The 16750-nt window shown below is 29.4% G+C and overlaps 1 protein-coding gene across 1 annotated transcript; it reads left to right on the top strand.

The window, feature by feature from the left end:
* The first annotated feature begins 10546 nt into the window (after positions 1-10546).
* Positions 10547-15841, top strand: XYL1 (alpha-xylosidase 1). Its single transcript, XM_012226693.4, has 3 exons — positions 10547-10836; positions 10945-11627; positions 13697-15841. The coding sequence occupies exons 1-3, from the start codon at positions 10613-10615 to the stop codon at positions 15571-15573; spliced, it is 2784 nt and encodes a 927-aa protein (XP_012082083.1). The 5' UTR covers positions 10547-10612; the 3' UTR covers positions 15574-15841.
* The last annotated feature ends 909 nt before the right edge of the window (positions 15842-16750 follow it).

Here is a 16750-nt window from a genome sequence, read left to right on the forward strand (position 1 = left end):
AATTTCAAACTCATACTCCATTCAATAACCTTAAACAAGCCAAGCTTGAACCCGAATATGGATTACAATAGATAGGTTTTGGGCAGGGCAATGCAATTGCACAAACAAATCCTATCCTATCCCCAATCTCCTATCTTACTCAATACCTTATAGGGTAGGAACTCTTATACCTAGTCAAAACCAATAGGTTTGGGTTCTTGGATTTTCGTGGCCATACACTCGTATCTTTTAAATTTTAAATTATATTGAATTGAAAAAAATAAAATATTATCCAAATGATTTGTAAAGTACATAAAAAATATGAAAATAAACTAATAAATAAAAAATATATTCATACAATGATAAATAAAAATTTTAATTTTAAAGCTACTCTTTATTGTAATACTTCATTTAAGGCTAAAGTAATCGACTGTCCAACTGTAATTATAACAAAAAAAATAAATTAATAAAACAACTAAAAAATTCATATAAAAAAGAATGAACATAAAAATATTATTACTTTGTACATTTCAAATAACCATTATTATCATTATTTTTTTTGCTTCATTATTTGCGAAATTGAATTTAAATCAAATTTTAAATTTAAAAATTTGACCAATTCAAATTAATATATGAAAACTAGAGTGAATTCATTTTGCACTATAATAAATTACAATAAAAATAAAATTATAATTTATGTAGACAATTTACTGCAAGTATCTGAAATTTATTAAAAATCTCATATCTATAATTTTAGATTTTCAATTCTTTCAGGATTTAAATTTCCAGTTATGTTTTTGTCCTTTTCTAAAGGTTCCGGTCAATTCAAAATCGGTATGTAATTGTGATAGCAATGTGTATACTCTATCTAGAGCAAAAATAAAATTTTGGAGGTTTACCCAAACCTAGTCAAAACCCTAAAATTCGAGTTTGACTTGGTTTGGATCAGGTTGATTTTGTTATCCTTGAACTCAGAATAAAATTTATCAAATCAAAATGACTTTTTTTTAATATAAATTTAGTTAATTTTGACGTATTGAGTTAAGTATTGAGCTCAACTCAACTCGATAAAGTTAGCTAATAAATTTAGCTCGATAAGCAAATTCACAAGCTCAATTCCATAAACTTATTAAACGAGCTTGAATAGATGTTTTTTTGAAAGTCGAATCTCGGGTGACGACTCTCATTCACAGACTTGGACATGTGAAATCCGTTTATAATTGAAGGTCCGTAAAGAAACTGTCTTCCTTGATAATCTATGAGGTTTAAATAATTACATTTACGGATTATTAACACCTCCATTTGAAATGAACTTGAAACATGCATCTTCTTATACTTACATAAAATTCATGTTTAAACAAGAGTTTATTCACGTTCTTGAACCTAACTTGCGTTTCAAAATTTGACCAGAGCTTTAATTAAGAGAAATCTATACATTTTAGTTTCAAACTTCTAATTTTAAATTCTTCTAATTCGTTTAACAACCATGTGATTATGTATCATGCATTAAATAATGTAATTCATTCATCGACATTTTCAATCACTAAACAATGACAAAATCAATATTAGACTTCATTAAGAAACGAGTATCGAAATCATTGAATTAAAACCACTGTAATTTATTTATTCTTTAATGAAAATTAAAAACGTTTTTTCAATTTTTTTTAAAGAACAAAAACGAAATAAAAGCAACATTTTCTTATATATAAAGAATAACTGAATATATAAGATGGTTCTGTGTTCGGTCAATAATTTACGCAAGATCAGAATTTTATTTCAGACGGTGGAGCATAAATACTTTTTTTCTTTTTGATAAATATTTATTAAAATTGTAAACATATATAACCTTTATGAAAAGCGAAAGTTATGATCCGTATATGAAAATGTATGAATTTACGCGTAGAAAAATGAAAAAAAAAAAGCTGTATTTTATTGAAAAAAGACTCTGTAATTGTGTATACATATGTATTTTTTGAGAATCAAATACCGTTTCAGGAAACTATAATATGAGTTGATTAAAGAGAATTATCTTCCGATGGAGGATCCGAGTTTAGATCCAAACCCGTATTCTCATCCACGCAATCTTCTTCCTTCCTTTTTGGTTCAATATCGCCGTTAACTTCCTCAAAATCCTCTTTCTCAAACGACGGTTCCCATCTTTTGCCGTCATTCTTCTCGAAATACTTAACAGCCACGCGTATCCTCCTTAATATTGCAAAGAACTCCTCGACTTCTTCCTCCGTCGCTGCCGTTTCTCTTTGGTTAAGTGCTCTCTTTCCCTTCGATCTCTTCCTCTCTCCGTCATCTTCCCGCTTTCTCTTCTCCGCCTCCATGAATTAAGAAGAAAAATACTGCAAGGAAGTCTTGTTAACGGCAGAAAATACAGAGAGCTTTCGGTAAATTTTGAGAATGGGATGAGTTTACGCGTCGGTCATTTCACATGTGTTTATGGCGGAGAGGGTGGCAGAATCAATTGTATTTATTCAAAGGGTTGGGTGGACGATGGATGGTGACGGGGTGAGTGACGTCAGTGTAGGTAACTATCCTTTCGTCACATTAACTATGAAACGATGACGTTGAAAACGGGGAGGCAGCAGCCACTAGGAAATTTTATTAGCGTGGATATTATTTTTTGGTCTAAACTCTAAAAAAGAATGGACTCGCTAATTTTGAAATTTAAAATATGATTTATAAAATTTAAAAAATGAATTGACTTATCTTGACTATGAATTATGAAAAAATATGTCTTGGTATTCTTAGTTAAGTTAGAATTTTCCTGATCTTTGGTAGTTTAGAATTAATGTTGATTAATCCTACATTCAAAATAATTGAAGTGTATTGAGCTTCCTAACAATTATCTGATGTGAAAAGTATATGCCTTATATAAAATAAATTTATCTTTGTCAGTAACTTGTTTAAACTAATTGATTTTTTATTCATATAACAATGGTCTAAACATTTTTATTCATATAACAATAGTCTTTTTGCATTTGCTTTTTATGGAGTCCATTTTTATATTATTTAATGGAAATCATAATTTTAATTTACTTTCAGGATTCAAATTGATTTATAATATATTGATAACTTGGCCAACGCGCAAAGTATATGATAAAATAAATAAATTATCTATCAATATCTGTTCTCGACTTATATTATTATATTTAAAAATATATTTACATAGATCGGATTCATTGCTATACGTATGAGCTAATTCAATGAAAATGTGAAAACAGAAAGTATTGCAACTAATTACAGAATGTTCCATATATTATTATAATATTTTAAATTCAGCAAATCAATATGAAAAAAACAAAACACATTTTTAGAATTACTTGTAAATAAATTTTTATCGGATTACGCAAGTTACTCTGAAAATTAACTTGAAAAGGTTCAAAATAAAATAATTGGTAAAAATTTTCACGAGAAACGCAAAATGAAAAAAAAATGCTATTAATAAAAAAATATTATCAATAGTTATATTACATCAGAAATTAATATATTTTATTTCAATATAATTATTAATAAATATTCGTTTTAATAGAATTTATAATTTAACAGGTGAAAACGTCGTTTTTTAAAAAAATATTGATATGGTATGGCGTAATGGCCGGAAACCTGCCGGTCTATAAATGGACCAATTCCGTTGAAATTAGTCAGTTTATAGCATCTTGAGAAAAGAAAAGAAAAATCTTTTGATGTAAAGATAAGATCGAACAAATACATCCAAAGGCCCTTTAAAGCAAAGCAAAGCGTTTCATTATAAATTCGGCTGTCTTTTGTCAGGTTACCCATTACTGGACCGTCTCCTTCTTCCCGGTCCATATTTTGGGCCCAGAGTTTTATGCAAAAAGCCTGTCCCTACACGTAAAGGGTGACTTAACACTTTACTATTTTATAAATAATACAACCTTTATTCAATTTCCTAAAACTTTTATACGTCTAATTTAACTTTTATACGTATTAAAAAAATCATTTCTCCATCACATAAAAATAAGAACCTTTCTTTTCTTGTCTTAAATTATAATTTTATAATATTTTATTTTATTTCTATTTAATATTACGGATATCTTTTAAAACAAATTTAATAACTTCATCGGTCTTATTTTAATCGCGATAAATAAAATATTTTATTTTATCATGTTTTAAATATTTATTTAAGATTTTGAGATTATATTAATTTATTTTTTCAATTTTACTTATATTTATTAGACATCATTTCTTTTTATATTTATTTTTAAGATAGACCATTTAATATATATTTTTTAAAAAATTAATAAATTCTAATTATTTTTTAACCGTGAAAAGTCCAAATATTATTATTAAAGTAAAAGTACGGGAGTACTATAATAATTTCCAAACTCGCTGTTCTTAGTTTAAGTTGAATTGAATTAAAATATTTTGAAAGTAGATTTTAAACAATTTGACTATTTATGCCTCTAGCCACTCTAAACCGTTGGATCTTCCGAATCAAATATCAGCAAATGTTTTTTTTTTTTTTTTTTTTTTGACATTTAAATCAGCAAATGTTTTTATTTTCCAAAAAGTTTCACTAAATGTTAAGAAAATGCATCTTTTATGCTAATTATTGTTGTTGTCAAAAATATTGTTTATTTAGCAGACAGCTTGAGAATGAGATTTTCATAAGAGAGACTGTGAAAATTGGTTATGCTAATACAAGTTCACTAATCTACAGTTATTTTAAATAGTTATGTAAAAAGGGCAGATAAAGCAGTAAATAATGTTTATTTAGCAGTAATTAACATTCCGTTTGAAACAAATAAATCATGATTGTAGAATTTATTTGTAAATGAATTTGTTATGCTTGGTATGCTACAATTTAAGATAAGAAATTTAAGTGACTTCCGCAAAATTATGTTTGAAATAAATTCTTAAATGAAAATTCAGTTGTTTTTATTTCTAATAACACTCTTAACATAATAATTTAAAAAATAAATGACGAACTCCAATTATATTTATTATGTAACAATATAATAACTTGTCATTTTTTTATTAAAATATAAATAATAAATTCATATAAATATGTACACTAATATTTCACGCTAATTAATTATTTATATAAGCAGTAACATTCATCATAATAATTATTTTAATTGATGAAAAAAATTTATTGATTTAAGTAATTAATTTGAAAACTAAAAAAAAAGATATTGAGAATGTTATTGTTATTTTAATTGTATTTGAAAACAATTGTTGATATGCAGTTTTTATAGTTTCAAGTAATAATAGCTAATGTTATCACTAGACTTCAAAAACGGAAAAAAAAAAAAACGTCATTACTAGTTTGAGATTTTTCATAAAAAAAGGATAAAAAAGATAAACTAATGTCATTATTGGATTAAAAAAATAACATTGTTATAATTTGGAGATTTCCAAAGAAAATAAAAAAAAAATAAAAATAGTTGAGTTTACAGTGGAAAGGTAATTTTATCAATAAATATTTCAATGGTCAATTTTGTAAAATTTATTTACAAATTCTATCAATTTTAGTAGATTTTGAGTTGGAGATGCCCAATTACATAGATTTCAATTCGTAAAATTGAAATCTATATTTTTTTCATTCTAAATACAATATTTTGAATTTTCAAATAAATTTCTTAAAATTTTATAGAATTTATTTGTTTCAAACCGATTCTAAATATTTATGTGAAAAAAAAATTAAAAAGGAGCCTTAAAAAGTAAGGAGACTGATGACCAGAAGTTATTTATAAAAAATTAAATGATCGTAATACATAAATGACAAGACTTTTGAAAATGTAAAAGACAATAATTAAAATTTAAATACTTGGAATTGAATAATTGGTGTGGCTGATTAGGTTACTTGTTTGTTGGGCTTCATTTTATGGGCCCCAGAAAAATACATAAGATGCAGTAACTTTTAAAGTTTTTCCAGACAACTCATGAGCTTTGGTTTATTTTAGAAGTTTTTCTCTAAATATTTAAATAAGATCATAAACACTAATATTAATTGGAATGGAGTGACAGAGACTCATTCTTTCCTAATCAAAAGTCTTAAATTTAAGTTTTGAATATAAAAATTACGACACTGAAAGAATTGGCCATAATAATTCTTTACAGAACTCGAACTGAAGTGGTCGAAATCCAGTGGGATTTTAAATACTGGTGTGTAAGTTCAATATGACAGTATGTTCCAGATTAGTCTAATAGCATGTGAACCGAGATAATGGATTTAATTTACTTAGTGAATTCACACTTATTAGTTTGAACAACTAATTAATTGAAATATATGTGTTTTTTCTGTTTTATCTCAATATGGCATATTAATAGTTACTTTACATGCTAAAAAATTACTTTCATATTTAATTGACTTTTTTTCATAATAAATTTTATTATAATATTAATTATTTTTATTTGTCTTGTTATTTTATCGAGCTAAATTCTTTTGTATATGAGATTAATTTTGTTTTAAAGTTAGTCCTCTCTATAAATGAATTTTCTTTTATATATATAAACTCGGATGATATTGTGGACTATACAATATGGTAACCTGCCTCTTTAATTAATATTCACCAAATTGATAATAATTTTTATAGTGAAGACTAATCGAATTTGAGACCTCTACAAAATATGAAAAAATCAATCATACAATATATGATCATTGATATAATTTTCTTTAGTTCAAATCTTGACTTTAAATATACCATCTCTAAATTTAAACTCATTTTACTATTTGAGCCACTCAGATAACTAATTATAACCATCAACAATACAAAATAAGAGATCACGTTTGCTTGCAAAACTTAAAAAAAAAAAAAAAAAAGGATAATTTGAATAGCAAAATGTAAGCAATTAATTAAATCCATGATGAAATCTCTCTTCTAATAAAACCAATAATCCGCAATTAATTAGAGCTTAATTTTATGCTTAGCGAGAATCAAGCATACTAAAAATCTGAGAATTATTAAAAATTTTAAAACTGGAAGGTTTGCACTTGAAGACAAATTAAGTTATGACATGTATGTCCAAAGTTCATCGTACAATGTAATTAAATTATAAAATGATATCTTATTGAATAAATACAAATCAATACTGCAAACAAAAATAATACTTACTAATTGGACCGTTGAGAAGTTGTTACACGGATGGAATTTAGATTCCTGTTTTCAACAAAGGAAGCAAATAATAGTAACTTATTAATATTTTTTTAAAAAGGGAAACCAATTTATAATAGATTTAATAAAATTTTAATCTCGAAAATAACATGATAACAGCGGTGCATTAACTAACGGATTCTGTTTCAATAATAATAATAATATATTTGTTGACTGGATCCAAAAGCAGGCAAGCATCCAAAGCAGATTTGAAATTTTTGTGCAAGTACAAGTTATGTATTAATGGAGTAATATTTTTATTAAGGGTCACGAGGGCATCAGACACATAATCCTGCTGTAGATTTTTATCTTTATCTTCAAGTATTATTTCTCAAATCCTGTTCTGTTCCTTCCTAAACTGATAATTTTTAATTTTAATGAATTAATTAAAGACCACCGACATCATTCTTTTTCTAGATTTCTTGAAAAATTTTCCATTCATACTCTCATATTATTGAGAGAAAAAAAAAAGCCATATCCATTTTATCATATGCAAAATTACTTCTCTTCCTTCCTAATATGATTATTTCGGTTTATAAGTTTATTCATGAACCAAACTGATTGAAAATATTTTCTTAAAATAAATATATTTCTGATTATTTATGAAAATAAAAAATAAAATGAAAACATTTTTTTTTAAAAAATCCATTATGATTAATTTGGTCTACGAATGAACAAGTTTTACTCGTAAAGACTATGTTAATACTAAGGGAAAATTTTAAAAAATATATTTTTTAGTAAAATATTGTATTTTGCTTTTTAAGCATACAAATTATCTATTTCGCTCCCTTTAAATTAATTAATTAATTATATTTTGCCTCTTTAAATATTTTTTAATTCTATCGTTAGTAATATATTTGTTAATGTTTTGAAAATATTCTTTTCCATAATATATTTGTCTTTTTATTTAGATTTTATATTCCATCAATTCAATGTTTTACTTGTGAATTATATTTATTAAATATTTTAATTTATAAAATTATATTTATTTAATATTTCAACTAATTTAATAACTGAATTAATTAATTAAATTTTAATAAATTTCTCACTTCGATCTGATTAAAAAATTTTCTCCATTTTAAGAATTTTTGATTTATTAAGAATTTGTGTGATTAGTGCATTTTGCTTGAAATATTATAATCACTACCGACCCATTAGATAATGTGTGCTCTCATAGCTTCAGTATAGAGTCATAAAACAACATTTCTAACACAACATTCATTGCATTTCATAATATTAAGGAACAAATACAAACTTCTTTGGATTTGATAAAAGGCCTAACAATGTGTTTATATATATATATATATATATATATACACACACACACGCACACGTAATATGTATAATCCTCTTTTTATCCATCAGTAAAAATTTTGATTTAAATTCGAAACTTTTCACTTCTCAACCAATTAAATTACATTTGGTTGGAGAACTTTTAGTTTCTTTCATTATTTTTATGAAGTCAAATTAGATCATCACAATTTAATCGATAGAATGCAAGTTAAATAAAAAATCCAATATAATCCAATTTTAGATTCCTATCTCTACTGGTTAATCTTAATTTATATTTTGAAAAAAAATATCTTTCATCTTTTCTTCCCTTTTTTTTCTCTCCTCATTTAAGTGTAAATATATTATTTCTACACACAAAAACATATCCTAATAATAAGTACACATATGATCTGAGAATAGATTTAAATTTGAATCTTCTTCCCAATGCTCAAGAAAAAAAACAAACTATATCATTTGCAACAGCCCACGCTCCTTATTCACGTTAATTTTTGATTTAGATATCATATATGTTTTGAAAAAGATTTAGATATTGGATATGATGTCTGTCAAAATTAATAAATAAAATTAAATTTATAGAAAGTTTTTTTTTTTTAATCATCTGTTCCGAAGTACACTAGCCTAATTAATCAAAAATTTTATTAGAATTTTATTTAAAAAAAAAACAAAAACGACAAATTGTTGGAGCGCAATTCGGGGAAGAAAAAACGAGAATCGCGGACTCGAGTCCGTCGTTGCGTGTTGTTGGTGGTATGCTATTATTGATGTCCAAATCTAATCACTACCGTCTTATAGGAACAAACTTGTTTTTATCAGCAAAACTAAAATATATTTTATAATGTTTAGGAAAATTTAAATGTATAGCAACAATCTTATGGAAAATGGAACATAATCAATTTTCATTCAATTATATAATTTCACAATTAAATTACAATTTAGAATTTGAAATCTGACCATAATTACTATTCAGTCTCTCTCTATATATATATTTGAGAATAAACATAGAACTATTCATTGAAAAAGTGCAGCCGTATCAGCATACACAAAAGGGAACAAACAATATGGGAAATTATCATAATTACATGTCTAAATTAAAAATTTATCACAAATCTCAAAAAAAAAAAAAAAATCACGAAGTTAAATTTTGCATTAAAAATTTCTAAATTATTTTTGGAAATTACATGTCTAATTGAAAAAAAGAAACATTATATGACAAGTTTTATTTTGTTTTTCTTTCTTTTGAATTGATTAACTTTCCGTCTAATGACACGAAATCAAGATTAAGGACAAAAAGAAATTGCTAATTAAAAGAGATATTCGTGGCCACTTTGGGAGATTTCTATCAATCATACAATCCACAACATGATCAAAGGTAAGTGGGTCCACCAATTGCAAAGGAAAAATTGACAAAATGCGGGACCCGATAGCCTAAGGACCATCAATCATCACGTGCCAGAGATGGCCGCATGACACCTCATGGTCCTCCTCACATTTATTTAGTGACTTTTCGGATGTACTTGCACACACTGTTGCACGAAGGTAAAATATGAGGGGCAAAGCTGTTTTTTCTTGTTTGAAAGAAAAGAAGGAATTTCTAAATTGCAGAAAAATAAAAAAAATTTTATTTGTCTAGAAGAAAAAATTTTATTCTTTTAAGGAAAAAATTATCTGCATTTATTGCAGAAATCATTTATATACCAAATAAATTATAAACGGTATTTTAGTTTAAAAATAATATTTTAAACTATATGTTAAAAAAAATAAAATGATAATATTTTAATTTTTTATTGTTAACCTGGTGTATGGTTGCAGATAAAAAATTCTCAAAATTAACACTTAAGTTTTGTATGTTGAAGAAGTAATTAGGATATCCTTAATTTATATTTTTCACAAATCAATTTTATAATTTAGGAATTCAATTACTATATTTTATCTTTTTTTTTATATGGAAAGATTTTTTTCTCTTTATTTTTCCTTTTTATTTTATTTTCTTTTTTCTTCATTTTACTTCTGGTAGATTATATTTTTCTCGTTATCAGATATACTGTCTCTAAGATTTTCTCACTCTTCAATACCGCCACAAAGAAATTTTCTTTAACTTTTTTATTTAATTTTATTTGACGACCCTTCTCTTCCATTTAGCACCTTTCGTTTCTTTTCCTTTATATAACACCGCTGAAAACAGCTTAGCTAGTCAAGTTTCTAGCGAGGAAATGTTTCCTTTTTCTTCTTCTCTATTATCTTCGTCTTTATTTCTTTTCTTGATCCTTTGTATCAATGGCGTAAGCCCATCTTCTGCATCCACTAAGATTGGCCAGGGATACCGACTGATATCTGTTCAAGAAACCCCTGATGGAGGCATCCTGGGCCTCCTTCAAGTCAAGCAGAAGAACAACATCTATGGTCCTGATATCCCTCTCTTGCAGCTCTTTGTTAAGTAAGTTAACAGATTTTGTTTTAATTTTCTGTCTTCTTGCTTTCTTTGAACAAATTTTTTGCATGTTCCTGATTCTCAATGCACTTTCACATTGTATTGTTTCTGCAGGCATGAAACACAAGATCGTTTAAGAGTACATATAACTGATGCAGAGAAGAAAAGATGGGAAGTTCCGTACAACCTATTACCAAGAGAGCAACCGCCGGCATTGAAGCAAACGGTAGGGAGATCAAGAAAGAGCCCAATTACAGTTCAAGAATTTTCTGGTTCCGAGCTAATCTTTAGTTACAAAGTAGACCCATTTAGTTTTGCAGTAAAAAGAAAATCAAATGGGCAAACCCTTTTCAATTCAAGCTCTGATGAATCTGACCCATATAGTGGGTTGGTGTTTAAGGACCAATATTTGGAGATATCAACAAAATTGCCTAAAGACGCTTCACTTTATGGTCTTGGAGAGAATACACAGCCACATGGGATCAAATTGTATCCTGGAGATCCCTACACTTTGTATACTACTGATATCTCAGCCATTAATCTTAATGCTGATTTATATGGGGCTCATCCAGTGTATATGGATCTTAGAAATGTGAATGGGCAGCCTTATGCTCATGCAGTTCTATTGTTGAACAGTAATGGTATGGATGTTTTTTACAGAGGGACTTCTTTAACATACAAGGTTATTGGTGGTGTTTTCGACTTTTACTTCTTTGCTGGTCCCACTCCTTTGGCTGTTGTTGACCAGTATACGGCGCTTATTGGCAGACCAGCTCCAATGCCTTACTGGGCTCTTGGTATGATTCGTTTCCTTACTCTTTTCCTTTTTTATTCACCATTAATCTCTTTTGTTGATGATGAGAGTAACTCTACCTTATTTAAAACACGACAAATATGCTTCACTGGCCTTTTTTTACTTGCAGGAGTGCCTTTTTGTTTTTGGCTGGTTGATTTTAGTGGCAGTGTCCCATTTGCATTTGGGTTTATTTGCATTTGTGTATTTATTGGATTTGCGATTTTCTGAGAAAATGATGGAATTTACCTATTTAAATAATGTGATATTCTATTATATCAATGCGTGTGCTTGTCTTTTTCTTTTTTACCAAGTGTTTCTTGTTTGAGGAAAATCTTTTGATGGGAAGATGCTTTCTTTATCTTTTTTGTATTATTTTCTCTCTTTTTGTTTACCTCTTGATGTTATGGAGAAGGATGAGTTCCGTGCTTAGATGTAATTAGGACTCGTATGATTGGGATGATATGTGAGGAAATGTTGATTGATGGTGTGATTTGTAACATTTGTTGATCTGTTGCCTGCAATATGCCATACGCATGTTAATGCAAGATGGAGACATTATTATTATTATTATTATTATTATTTAATTTAAGTTGTTGGGGATGGTCCAGAATTTGTTTTTTACTTTACTTTACTGTATTATTGTAATGCTTAAATCTCTCACCTACCAATGCATATTTTGCATTTCTCCAGAAAAACAACGTTTAGGTCTAAAAGATCTCTCTTTTGTTAGATGTCGGTTTTCGAGGTCCATATTACAGATAAGGACATCAATATCTCACAATATCAAATTGTTGAAAGTGTTATGCTTTTTAGCTAAGTTTTGCAAACGAAAAATTTTGACCTGTTAGAAAATGTTTTGCACAAAACCAATTTGGGGACCCCAGAGAAGCACTGATACTCAATCCTTGCATCCGATGCTGTCCTCCCAAACATCATTTTTCCTTCATGAGGTGGAAATTGATCGATCATTCTTCAATTATCTTCCTGTGATGATAATTGCTAAAATGGGCCCATGATAATTACTTGCTTAGGTCCCACAATGATGCTAATAGTAACTGACTTTTTAATTGCATTTGTATTAACACATAAGCCTTGCCACTATTACTGGCATGTCCAATTGTGGTGAGACCATTCTTAGGTTGTGGGGAATCCATATGGTTCAATTGGTATTCCTTTGCTTGAATGGCAATTGTTTTCTCGGTGGATGGATGAATAAAATCTCAGGCTAGCACATGGCACTAATTACCTGTGTTATATTTAGTACAAATATGATAAATCTACATGCTCTCAGTGCCTTACAATCTTTTATGTGGTTCTCTGAATCTGCCTAAGCTGTTGGCTCTTTTTCAGCTGAAATTAGTACTATGCAAAAGAACATGTCATGAAATAGTTAATTAGTTTGTTCAATTGGCTGGCATTGCCATATGGGATGCCCAAGATTTTTCTCTAGAATATATGGCTTTCAAAAGAGGGACTAAATATTGTTTACCACTTCAGTTAACAGTTGCGTTCTTGCATTTGGTTAAAGTTGCTACATTTATTGCACAATGTAGCCATTTTATCCCATTTTATATTCTCTAGTATAAAATATCTTTAATTTGCTTGTTAGTTAATGCAAAGTTCCTAGTAAAAAATTTTATGATTGAAAAGGGAGAACATTGAGTGATAAAATAAGTAATTGTTTGTCAAAGGCATAATTCATACAAGAGCCAGAAGGGATGTTCTATTTGTGCATGTTGCTCGGCCTGTTTGATGTGTTTTTCTCCTATCAACTATAAAATAAGTTTTGATTATAAGTAAAACTATTATGAGGTTGACTATAATTTATCTGGAGTGATAGAGATTGAGAAGATCATATCATATTCATTTTTGTTGTTGCAGTACTTAATTACTCTGTTCACATTACGAGTTAACTAAATAAGGAAACTAGTGCAAGGAATACATGTAATCAGCGAATCAAGAGTAATAGGGAATTATATATTTAAATGTCTCCATACAACCAATTTGATGACGTGGTTATGGTGCTAAACTGAGAAAAATCATTTTGATGCTTTGCCTTTGGTTTTGCAGGATTCCACCAATGCAGATGGGGCTATCATAACCTGTCTGTTGTTGAAGATGTGGTCGAGAACTACAAAAAGGCTCAAATCCCTCTTGATGTGATCTGGAATGATGATGATCACATGGATGGCCATAAGGACTTTACCCTCAACCCCGTCAACTACCCTCGTCCAAAGCTCTTGGCATTCCTAGACAAAATACACAGCATTGGAATGAAGTACATTGTAATTATTGATCCTGGAATTGGTGTAAATAATTCTTATGGTGTATACCAAAGAGGCATTGCTAATGATGTATTCATCAAGTATCATGGTAAACCCTACTTGGCTCAAGTTTGGCCTGGAGCTGTCAACTTTCCTGACTTCCTCAATCCCAAAACAGTCGAGTGGTGGGGTGATGAAGTTCGTCGTTTCCACGAACTTGTTCCTGTTGATGGTCTGTGGATTGACATGAATGAAGCTTCAAATTTTTGTTCTGGACTGTGCACAATTCCGGAGGGCAGAATCTGTCCGAATGGAACTGGACCTGGTTGGATCTGTTGCTTGGATTGCAAGAACATAACTACGACAAGATGGGATGATCCACCTTACAAGATTAATGCTTCAGGACTGGAGGTGCCAATAGGGTATAAAACCATAGCTACCAGTGCAGTTCACTATAATGGTGTTTTGGAATATGATGCTCATAGTTTGTATGGATTCTCTCAAGCTATCGCCACTCACAAGGCCCTTCAAGGCCTTGAGGGCAAACGGCCATTCATTCTATCGCGCTCCACTTTTGTTGGATCAGGCAAATATGCTGCTCACTGGACCGGTGACAATAAGGGCACTTGGGAGGATTTGAAGTACTCCATATCTACTATGTTGAATTTTGGTATATTTGGGGTTCCAATGGTTGGTTCAGATATATGTGGGTTTTATCCTGCACCTACAGAAGAGCTTTGCAACAGGTGGATTGAAGTAGGTGCTTTCTATCCCTTCTCAAGGGATCACGCTAACTACTACTCACCAAGGCAGGAACTTTATCAGTGGGAATCAGTGGCCGAATCAGCTAGAAATGCCTTGGGCATGAGATATAAGCTTCTTCCATATCTGTACACATTGAACTATGAGGCTCACATTAGTGGGGCCCCAATTGCAAGGCCACTTTTCTTCTCATTCCCAAATTACACCGACTGTTATGGATTGAGCACCCAATTCTTGCTTGGAAGGAGTCTCATGGTGTCTCCAGTACTTGAGCAAGGGAAATCACAGGTTAAAGCACTCTTTCCCCCAGGTTCTTGGTACAGCATATTTGATACGACACAAATCATTACATCAAAAGGACAGTATGTTACCCTTGATGCGCCTTTGCATGCGGTTAATGTACATTTGTATCAGAATACCATTGTACCCATGCAGCAAGGTGGGCTGATTTCTAAGCAAGCAAGAATGACTCCTTTTAGCCTCCTAGTGACTTTCCCTGCAGGTGCTAGTGATGCAAAAGCCACAGGAAACCTTTACCTTGATAATGATGAGCTTCCAGAAATGAAACTTGGAAATGGGTATTCAACGTATGTTGATTTGTATGCAAGTGCAAATAAGGGAATTGTAAAGGTCTGGTCAAAAGTTCAGGAGGGCAAGTTTGCTTTAGACAGGGGTTGGATTATTGAGAAAGTAACTGTGTTGGGATTAGGTGGTAGTGGTACGCCTTCTGCGTTCGAGCTTAATGGAATCCCCATTTCCGGGGCTTCAAAGATTGTGGTGAGCTCATCGGAACATCAATATTTGCAGGATGTTGAATCTGGAGATGAGAAGAAGAAGAGTGTGACAGTTGAGGTAAAGGGTTTGGAGATTCCTGTAGGTAAAGACTTCGTTGTGTCTTGGAAAATGGGGATCATTGGTTGAGGACAAAAGATGGTTTTAGTGTGTGTTCTAGATTTTTTACTTAATTTTAGATTGTTCCTTTCCAGTTTGCCTGTTTCTTATCAGAGTTTCTTGATGGAAAGGAGATGAGTAAAAGATCACTCATCCTTTTCCGTGGAAATGAGTTCGGGAGGGAGGCAGTGAGCTTAGATTCAATTGCTTATTAGAGCATCTTCCATTGTTGTACCATAAAATGCAGCAATGCAAATTCTGAACCATCTTAAATTAGAGCATATCTAGATTTCTTGGATATCTTTCTTCCCTGTGCTTTTGTTAATAGCTCATATTTTCCTTGCTTTTTTCTTTTATTATTATTATTATTATTATTATTATTAATTCCGCTTAAATTATCTCCTAAATAAAAACACAGCTAATAAGCTTCTAAATTACCTAAAAATTATTAATTACCTCCTAAATGGTATCAATTGAAATTCTTAAAGGGATAAAGGATGTTGGGTTTTAAATCTGACTTCATAAATAGATGGACATTTAATTATTAGAATACTGTTTAGATTTAACTAAATAAAATCTCGATGAATTAATATTACTTCAGAAATAAATTTTTTTTTCTCGCAGAGTTCATTCTGCATTGATGAAGGAAGGTAAGAGGTGAAAAAAAGTCCTCACCAAACGAATTAATTATGTTCTCCAAAATGCATGTCTACGTATGAAGTCACAGCTGATTGTGATTTATTAACATCTATCTATCTATATAAATATGCTTTCTCCTCCCCATTTTGATTGCTTGTTATTCTTTTTTTTAGATGTCCCAAAATATTTACAAAATTTCTAAATTTAGATATACAAATAATTATTTTTTCCATAATAATTTTTGTAATTGTTTATTAAATGAAATTTTTTTATTAATATCTTAATGAGTTAACGATAAAAAAGGCAAAACAATTTTTGTTAACCAAATTCTTAATATGTGTTTTTGCCAACAAGGAGTATAATTTTTAAAGCACAAATACTTGGTGCCAACATCTTAGAATATGAAAATGTTGATGTGGCATTTTATTTTTTTATTATACTTAATATTTTTTGCATTTAATAAAAATTAAATATTTTTATTAAATAATGGAGCTACAAATTAATAAATATTAAATTTTTTATTAAATAGTTTTTTCTATCAACAATAATGGAGTTATAATAGTCATAC

The sequence above is a fragment of the Jatropha curcas genome, chromosome 10, assembly GCF_041381405.1.
Source record: "Jatropha curcas cultivar XTBG-Jc1 chromosome 10, XTBG_Jcur_1.0, whole genome shotgun sequence".
NCBI classification, from domain to species: Eukaryota; Viridiplantae; Streptophyta; class Magnoliopsida; order Malpighiales; family Euphorbiaceae; genus Jatropha; species Jatropha curcas.

Coding starts and splice junctions, on each gene's coding strand:
- XYL1 (XM_012226693.4), top strand. CDS start 10,613: ATGTTTCCTTTTTCTTCTTCTCTATTATCTTCGTCTTTATTTCTTTTC. Junction 10,837..10,944: donor CTCTTGCAGCTCTTTGTTAA/GTAAGTTAACAG, acceptor TTGTTTCTGCAG/GCATGAAACACAAGATCGTT. Junction 11,628..13,696: donor AATGCCTTACTGGGCTCTTG/GTATGATTCGTT, acceptor TTGGTTTTGCAG/GATTCCACCAATGCAGATGG.